This window comes from Bos indicus, chromosome 13, assembly GCF_029378745.1.
Source record: "Bos indicus isolate NIAB-ARS_2022 breed Sahiwal x Tharparkar chromosome 13, NIAB-ARS_B.indTharparkar_mat_pri_1.0, whole genome shotgun sequence".
Taxonomy (NCBI): Eukaryota; Metazoa; Chordata; class Mammalia; order Artiodactyla; family Bovidae; genus Bos; species Bos indicus.
This window is the reverse complement of record NC_091772.1, coordinates 62,030,118-62,039,420: the sequence shown is the minus strand read 5'-3', so window position 1 is coordinate 62,039,420 and position 9,303 is coordinate 62,030,118. Positions and strand designations below refer to the sequence as shown.

General features: G+C 64.0%; 1 protein-coding gene across 2 annotated transcripts in view; it reads left to right on the top strand.

The window, feature by feature from the left end:
- The first annotated feature begins 2,525 nt into the window (after positions 1-2,525).
- NOL4L (nucleolar protein 4 like) overlaps positions 2,526-9,303 on the top strand; it is a 131,258-nt gene continuing 124,480 nt past the window's right edge. For both annotated transcript variants that reach the window (XM_070801488.1, XM_070801487.1), the window contains exon 1: positions 2,526-2,974. In XM_070801488.1, coding sequence (XP_070657589.1) covers positions 2,654-2,974 — 321 coding nt within the window. In that variant the 5' untranslated portion in view covers positions 2,526-2,653. The remainder of the gene's footprint in view (positions 2,975-9,303) is intronic.

The window sequence follows — 9,303 nt, the reverse complement described above, 5'->3', positions numbered from 1 at the left end:
CTCTCTCATATACTTTATTCTGCTGAACCTTTACAGTCTATTATACAGATGATGAAGTTGGGGTTCAGTGACCTGCCAGAGGTCACCCAGCAAAGGGTCAACTGATGGGCTAATTCAGGTGGGAAGCAGTCAACTGGGATCTGTGGGCACGAAGAATGCCACAGCAAATGGCAGTCAGGATTCAACCTCAAGTCTGTTTGACTCCCTGAAACCTATATTCTTTTCATCATACTACACTGCCACCCTAGAATGCAGCCCAAGGTTAACAATCAGGTTTTCAGGTTCTGGAAGGCAGGCAGACCCAGGCTGCATAGAGAGGTGGTCTGGCTTACTGGTTATTGGTGTGTCTTGGAATAGACACAGACAAGGCGCAAACAGGGCGGCCCACTACCTCGGCACCAGGGCACCACTGCTGAAAGTGAGCATTGGCGTAGCTAGGCTAAAGCACCATTGTTCTTAGGAAGGGAGTCAATGGTGGGGGTATGCGCCAAGGGATATACTGGAAAAGTCAGGGCATGGGCTTCCAAATCATGCAGAAGCCCCTCCCCACTGAGGGGGTAGGGGGCTGCGTGGCCTTTGCCTGGTGTGTTGCCCTCTCTGAGCCCCAGTGGTCATCTCTGAAAAATGGGCATGCCAGTATGGAACCAAATAGAGTTCTTAGGAAGATAAAGAGGAAAAATGAGTGTGGAGTTGTTGGTATATATAAAGTAACACAGAAATGTAAATTATCTAAAAATACATCTATGTGAAATACTGAGAGAGGTTGGGACTAGGAAGACCTCTTGGGTTCTTTCAGCAGTTATTGGCACCTACTGTGTGCCAGGGGCTGTGCTAAGGCCTGGGGTCTACCGATGAGACAGACATGAACCCTGAGCACCTGGAGCTCCCAGTCTACTGGGGAGCATGAGGCAGCCACATACAGTGTGGGGATCCCTCCCAGGGGGACGTCAGGAGGAGACTTCATGTGTCATGTGGCAGCAGGAGCCACACAGACCTGAGTCAGAACCCTCCTCTCCTCCCTGCATGACCTTGACCAGGTCAGGCCACCTCTCCAAGTCCCAGGCCTTCATCTGTGAAATGAGCCAGTCGCCTTTGCCTCTCAGAGTTGCCTGGACCTGGCAATCTGTAGATACCAGGGCAGGGAACCTTGGGATGAGGGTAGCCAGTAGTTCCTAGGCAGAAAATGGTCCTGCACTGGGTAAAATTGGGGACTCAGGCTTGGTGGTGACTTGCCTGCAGGAGTGGCCTGGGGACACGGGAGGTGGACCCCAGGAAGAACAGGAAAAGAAGCTCAGTAATTTCTCATGCCTGTTAAGAAAGGAGGGCTGAAAGCCCAGGAGTTGACCTGTGCCTTTATTTATGTTATTATCTCGTGAAGGGGGAGGGGGCTGGCCCTACCCAAGGTCAGTCCTGCCCAGGGAGGAGGCGGCTGGCAGATCCACCTGAGTTTACTCAGCCAGTGATTCTAGGCCACTGTGCTCCCGGGAAGGCCGGGTGTCTCGAGATGAATTTGTGGGTGTGTTGAGCGTTGCCCCGAACCTTGGTGAGAGGCCAGCCTAAGTGAGGCCACTGGTCAATGTTGATGACTTCTCTGGGGCCTAAGGCAGTCCCAGAGCGGTGGGGTTAGCAGGAGCAAGGCTGGCCAAACTTCGGGGAATTCGGGTGAGGCGAGAGGGGAGGAAGTTTGGGGGCCCCCTGAAGGCTGGCGGTTTGGGGTTCCCCAGGGGAACACTGATCCTCTGGCGCCGAGCTCGCACCGGAGAGGTCAGGCCAGTTGCTGGGAGAAGGGATAGGGGCCCTGCCCGGTCCCACCCGCGCCGGGCTAAAATCGGGCGGGGCCGACTGGAGAGGCAGGGACGCCGGTGGCCGGGCGGGGTCTGCGCCCTTCTCCCCGCCCGGCGGAGCGCGGCCTGCGAGGCTCGGGGCCAGGCCCGACAGGAGGGAACTCGGTCCCTGGGCTGGGCACTGTGCGCCTGCGGCTCCTGCCCTCCCGGCGGCTGCGGGCGCGCCGGCCCCCGCGCCCCCAGGGGCCGGGCCGGGGCGGGGGCTGGGCCCCGCGGGCGGGCGGGCGGGCGCGCGGGGGGTGGGGGGCGGCGGCGAAGGCTGCGCCGCTCTAACAGGTGGGATCCCGCGGCGTGGTGGAGGCGGGCGCGGGAGGAAGAGGAGGAGGAGGAAGAGCAGCGGCAGCGGGAGCCCGAGCAGGAGCAGGATGAGCCGCGCGAGCTGACAGCCGCCGCCGCCGCCGCCCGCGCCCGAGCTCGGTCTCGCTCCCCGCGCCCGGGGCCGCTCCCCGCCTCCCGCCTCCCCCGGCCGCCCGCGGGGCGGCCCGCCCCCTCTGCACCTCCGGGCCCGGAGCTGCCTCCATCGCTCCTGCATCCCGGCCGGGGGGGAGGAGGAGGCGGAGCAGGAGGCGAGCCGGAGCCGCCGCCGCCAACGCCGCCGCCGCCGCCGCCGCCCGAGCAGGACAGAGCGCGCCGCAGCCCCGCGCGTCCGGCCGCCGCCCGTGCCCATCAAGCCTCCGCGCCGGAGCCACACCGCGGGACAGCCGGGGCCGCGGCGCGCCCCGGCTCGGCTCGGCCCAGCCCAGCCCAGTCCCGGCACCGGGCGGCCCGGCGGCCGGCCCGCCCCCGAGGGCGCCGGGCGCGGCGGGAGGATGCCGAAGCCGACGCTGCTGCTGCGCGGGGGCTGGGAGCGCGAGCGCAGCCCCGGGGACTCGGAGCTGGGCCGCCAGTTCCGGGACTGGTGCCTGCGCACCTACGGCGACTCGGCCAAAACCAAGACGGTGACACGCAGTAAATACCAGCGGATCGCCGAGGTCCTGCAGGGCGGCGGCGGGACCGCCGCGGGTAGCGGCCCGGCAGCCGGCGAGAAAGGCAAGTTCCAGTTCTGGGTGCGCTCCAAGGGCTTCCGCCTGGGCAGCGGCCGGGAACCCAAGATGGGCCAAGTGGTGTATGTGCCGGTCAAGACGGGCTCGGTGAGTGCGCGCGAGGCGGCCGCGGGCCGGTCCCGCCGCGGGGCTCGGGGCGGGCGGGCGGGGGCGGGGTGGGGGTGTGGATGTGTGTCCGAACGTGTATCCCCGAGGTGGTCCGCGGGTCTGGCCCGCCCGGGGCGCCCGCGTCCCTGCTCGCCCGCTCGCCCCAGCCCGCCCGGGGCAGCGCTCCGGGTTCGGGGCGTCCCTGCCCCCTCTGCGCTGCTGCCCGGGCCGTGGCCGTGCCGAGCGGGCTGTCCCGGGCTGCTCACCCCAGCATGTTCCGTCCTCCCGTCCCCTCCCCCCGCCAGCAGGCGGCTGCTCCGAAGCCCAAGCCTCCCCCCGCCCGCCCCGGGGCTGCCTGTCCCGGGCGCCCCGCGCTCCCGCCCCCGGGCCGGCTGGGTGGTGTGGGGTGTGTGTGTGTGTCTGTGTGTGTGTGTGTGTGTGGAGGGTGGTGCCGCGGGAGAGGGGGGCAGGGGAGCCACGGGACGGGGAGTCCGCTCGGCTTCCCAGCGCCAGGGGAGGGGGCCCGCCCGGGCACCGTCTCCCCGACCCCACCCGGGGCTGGCCCGGGGAGGGGCAGCCCGAGCCGCAGCCTGGCGCAGCAGCCGCCTCCCGCGGGTGGGTGGGGCGCCCCCTCCGCCCCCCGGGCCCCTAGCTCCCCCCCTCCCTGGGACGGGGGCGGCCTGACCTATCCCTCCCCTCCCCTCCCCCGTCCCCGGGGCCGGCCCGGGTCCGGGCGGGGTGGCGTGGGGGAGGGGGCGGGGAACCGCAGCCGCCGAGAGGGAGGAGGCGGGCGGCCGGGCGGGGGCGTCCCCTCCGGCCCGGGGCGCCCTGGAGAGGGCGTGCGGCGCGGGCCCCGCGGCTCCCCCGCCGGGACCTCATTGTTCTGCAGCGGGTGGGGGCTGGGGGGGCCGGCTGCTGCCCGGGCGCTGCTGAGCTTTGAACTTTCCGTGGCGGAGACCCTCCGTTAGTGCGTTCAGCCCCCGGCCCGGCCGGGCCAGGCCGGCCTCCCTCCCTGCCCCCCTCGCTCCCTCCCCGGCCTCGCCCGGCCCGAGCGAGCGAGCGGGGCGGCCCCGCGCCGGCCTCCCTCCCTCCCTCCCTCGCTCCCCCGCTCCCCCCTCCGCGCTCCTCCCCCGTCCGGCCCGCCCGCCCCGCGCTCAGCCCCGTCCCCGGCCGGAGCGGGCTCTTCACACACAATTGATTCGGTCGTTACGAAAAGTGCACTTGTCCCCTCCCCCTCCCCCTCCGGCGGCCGCCCGGGCCGGGCCCGCGGGGTGAGGGGGCCGCGAGGGAGGGAGGCGGGGGCCGGGGAGTGGATCCAGAGGCGCCTCCCCGCCACCCGCCCCGCGCCCAGGGGACGGGGCTGCAGGCCGCGGGGAGTGGGGAGCCGCGAGCGCGGAGGGCGGGCGGCCCATCTGCGAGGAGCGCTGATAACCGCGCCGCCGCCACTGCGGCCGCCGGCCGCCCATCTGCGCCCGCTGCCGCCTCCGGCCGGACCCGAGCCTGGGGGCCGGGCCGAGGGGGGCGCGCCGGGGCCGGATTCCCGGCGGGGGAGTCTAGGTCAGGGTCCCACCCCGCCAGAGTCGGGACCTCCCCGCCTAAATCAGTGCTCTCTGCCAAACCCCGGGAGCCTGGGTCATTGTCTCCTACCCGATCGGGTCAGGGAGCCCAAACTGATGCCCACTTGTCCATACCAGGGAGTAGGGGTCCTTGCCTCTCCCCTGCCTAGGTCAGCTCTCTCTCTGGCAGTTGCGTACCCCGCCTCGGTTCTCCTCCATCTTGGGCTAGTGTCCCCAGCCTAAGTGTGGTTTTTTCGAGGTCAGTGACCCACCAGATGGTTGGCTGGGTCTGCGCTCCCTACCCTGGGTCATTGCCCTGAGCCATCCAGGCTTCCCAGGTCAGTTGGTGCCCCTCACCCCCACCCCATCCCTGTTATCCCTCCCCAGGGAGCTGGGCATCTTGGCCCGACCTCCTTCTGTCTGAGGCAGGAGCCCCCACTCCACCCACTCCTGGAGTTTGGGAGCAGGTGGCCCTCAGGCCTGGCAGCTAGCTCACTGGTTCTCTGAGCTGGTCGACCTCTCCCCTAGGGAATGAGCACAGTCCCCTTGCCCCTATAGCCCCACAGCTGTCAAGGGGGAGCAAGTGGGACACACACCTGCCCAGGCCACATACAGAAATTGGGTGCTCCGCCTGGACCCCAGGTCCTGCCAGCCTTCAGATCCTCTGCAAAGCCCACCCTGACCCGCCTTGCCTGGCAGCAGGAGCCTGGAAAGACTCCACCCGGACTCCCAGACCAATAATAAGCCCTCCCGAGGGACCACCTGCCTGGGAGGCAGAGAAAGGGAACCCAGGCCTCCCAGCCCGGGCTACCAGGGGGACTACGAACACAACAGACGTGCCCTCAAGCTACCCACACCCACCTGCCTGGCCCAGGGGTCCCCAGAGAGCCTGTTAGTTACCTGCCACTCACTCAACCATCCGGAGCCAGCCACAGGAGATGCCCTTAGTCCTGCCACCCCCAGCTCCAAGTGCCTTCCTGGGGCTCAGTTATTATTTTTACAGTTCCATTTTCCTTTTCATTGATCTAAGAGGAACAAGTCCTGCTGGGAATTCTGGGGCAGCCATGGCCTCTTCCTGGGAGGAACTGAATGGGCCCATCTTTGAAAGGTGCAGAGGACATCCCCTACCTTCACTGGCTTACACACACCACACACACATACACACACACGCACACACATGACACACAGAGTTAAAGTTATCATTGCTTCTGATGTCAGTTGGAAGAGATCCTGTCGTTTGTCCTGGGTGGGTTTTTGTGAAGGTCATTGGGCCACAAACCTTTGTGTGAGACATTTGTCTAGCATCCACAGGCCTTGTGGGGGCCCTGGGGCATTGGAGCGGGTTGGACTCTGAGCCTGCTCCCTGGGCACCAGCTGGTGGGGGAGGTGGGGATAGCCCAGGATCTGGTCAAGAAGCCCACAGAAGCTTCAGGGGAGGGCCAGCAGGCAGGCAGAACAATTTTAGCAAAGAGGGGGTGTGGGAGTTGTGTCACCCAGCCGTGGAACAAGGGTCCCCTGCGCTTCTGTGTGGGCTTGGGTCCCCAGGGTGGCCATGGTGTTTCATCTCGCGTCCTTGTTGCTCTCTGGCCGTCCCCCGCGGGGGGCCCCCTTTCCTCCTCTCACAGCCATATGTGGTGCTGCGGTCAGGGCCCTTCCTAGTCCTGGCCGTGGAGGGTCGATGATCTGACACCGCTTGTCCCGTCCCATCTGGCCCTGAGCTTTTCTGGGTGTGTGTGACAAAGGCTTAATCTGTCCGGACGGGCCCAGGGTGGAGAGGAGGGTGCGGGGAATTACACTCGGCCGGGGCCTCTTGCAGCTGGGGCCCCGCTTGCAGGGTGGGGTGGGGTGGGGTGGGGCGGGGGTCAAGCAGAAGCCTGGGCGTGGAGAGTGGGGGGAGAGACAGACAAGTTGGACTTCAGTTTGCAGGTTGTCACAGGAAATAGAAGTGGAGGCGGAGGCTGAAGGCTGAGGGGAGGAGGGCGGAGTTCTCTACTGGGCAGCAGCACGGGGCGCTCCTGGGGACAAGATTTTTCTGTGACAAGAGCCAGCCGGGCCTCCTGACTGGGCAAAGCCTGGTTTGGATTTATAATTTCTTGCATTTGGGCTGCTCTGGTCTCAGTGGGCTGCCAAGAGAGGGAAGCAAGCCCCTTGGAGGCGAGACCCCCGACTCCGTTCCAGCCTCGGCCGCAGAGTGAACCAACCCTTTTCCTCTGGTCTCTAGGAATGGGGCTGTCCTAGGGGCCTGCGAGGCCCACAGGTTATGTCTGGGGTGGGGCCCCAGGCCATCTGTCAGCTCCCAGGACTGGAGAACCCCCAGATTCCTTACAGATAGAGGTTCTCTGCCCAGTTCTACCATCTTCCGGATGGGAAAACTGATGCCCCGAGCGAGGCAGTCTCTGTTGGTGGGGAGCCAGGCCTGGAACGCAGATCTCTGCACTGCCCTGAGGCTTCTCTAGGGGTCCGTCACATGCCAGGAATCCCCCCATTAAAGCCCCCTCCCCCGAGGGAAGCACCAGATTGCCAAACTCCACTCTCAGCACCCGGCTTCTGTGAGCCAGACCCCAGGTGTTCCGCGGGCCAAATTGACTAATGGTGGTCTTTTCCCAGTTTGCAGACAACGTTCATTTAGTGGAGAGCGTTTTCACAGTCTTCAGCCTTTCTCCCCAGAGCTTTCGTGTAAACCTTTGGCACCTGCGGCCACTGGTCTAGGCGGGAAATGGCCTCTGACTTAGCACAGCGTAACGTGCGACCTTCCATCGAACACCTCAGTATTTCCTACTTTTCTCTGAAGTGTCACCACAGTGACCTTTCTGAGTCACCTACTGTGTGCCTGTCTCTGTGTGTCAGGCTCTCACCGCGGCCCAGAGGTCGATGGTGCTGTCACTGCCATCCCTCGGATGAGTGAACTCAGGTTTAGGGAGGTTCAGAACTTCCCTAAGGCCACACCACCGGCATGGCAGGCAGAGTTCGGGTACTGCCTGTACACCCCTCCACTCTGACCCTCTGTGAGATGTCTTACAGCCTGATGTGCTTTGAAAGCATAGGACTTTTCATGACAGGCTTTCAGTCCATTACACTTTAGTCTGAATTAGTGTAGAAGACTCTCATCAAGATGTCTATAGTAACAAGGCTGGCGCTTCAGGCAGGACTGGCTCGGTGTCTGCTGTCTGGGACTTTCTCCGGGGCACGACAGGATGGATATGGGGTGAGGAGAAGAGGAGGAAGGCCTCTGTGGTCCTGGGTCCTGGGGGACTTTCAGGGAGAAGGTTGACAATGACACAGGCCCTCTTTGGATTTCTCACGAATGGCAGAGTGGGCTATTTCGTTTATGAAGCCACGGTGATTCGGGTGAGTGTGGTCTTGGGATCTCTGGGGGAGGGGCTTCAGTTTGGAGCCTTTTGGACCAGGCTCTACCCTCCCTTGGCCTCTCTTCTGGATCCTGGGTCACCTTCTGCTGGTGGGGAGTTGTCCTTGGGCGAGGCCTGGCATGAGCATCCTCTCTTTCATGGTCCCTACAGGCTGCCTTCCCATCTCTGAGTGCCTGGGAGTCAGGAGGCCCAACTGGGACCCCAGAAATACTGCTGGGGAGGACTGGGAGGTGGGGGGGAGCTGTGGCTGGGGCTGCCAAGGGACAAAGGTCAAGGGTCCAACCCAGCCTCAGGTAAACCTGGGCTTCTCCAAGCCAGCTTTTACCTGGGAGGTTGTGGACAGATTGAATATGGTGAGCATGCGTGAGCACTCCTGGGCTAGAGCATGTGTGTGCGTGTGGGTATGTGTGCAGGAGTGTGGCTGTGTGGATGTGAGTGTGCGTGTGCCTGTCCTGTGCAGGCTGGGGATGCTTGTGTGCCCGGGGCAGTGTTTGTGTATGTGTGTGTGTGTGCACACGCGCGTGCGTGCGTACAGGTGGAGGAGAGACTGCATGTGAGTGTGTGTGACTGTGAGTGTCTGAGTCGGCAGATGTGCAAGCACCTGGGGTGTGGGCATTGGCAGACCACAAGTGTGACTGTGTGCATGCCACATGTTCAGGATCCTACTGAAAAACACTCTGTCCTTTGGCAGTGTGGAGCTGCCGGGGCGTTTTCATTATAACCAAGTCAGCCGGCGCTGTGCTCCTGGCCCCTGCTGCCCCTGGGGTCTCAGCAGCTGCTGAAGCCAAGTGTGAGGGATGGAGTGGACACAAGGGGTGGGGCCATGTCCCGGTCCCCACGACAGTGGCCAGAGCACTTCCTTGTTTCCAGCAGCCTTCCTCCTCCTCCTGTTCCCCTACCCCCTGCCCCACAAGGGCGACAGGGAAAGTTTGTGACCTTGGCCATGGTGGCACTTCCGGCACCCAAAGCCAAGCACCATGGGGGGCAGGGTGGGAGAGAGAGGGTTCCGAACTTGAAGTGAGGGGGCCAGGACTGGTGGAATCCTAAAGCACCCACTTCCTTGCCATGTGATCTCAGGCAAAGAGCCTGCTTGACCTCTTCAAGCCTCAGTTTACTTATCTGGAAAATGGGTTCCAAAGTCCCACTTCCAGGAGACTTGGAAAACTGGAAATGGCTCTGTTTGTCATTTCAGGAGGTCACTCTGCTAACCTCAGTCAAAGCCAGGCCTGGGCCCTGGGTACCAAAGCCAGAGAGGGAGCTGAAGAAAGCTGGGAGAGAGCCCACCCAGGTGGGTGGCTTGTTAGAACAAGGACTCCTGAGTCCACTTTCTGCCCCTGGCCCACCCTGACATAGAGGGGAAGTGAAGGGCTTGGCGTGTCAAGCCACAGGGTCCTGGATTCAAATC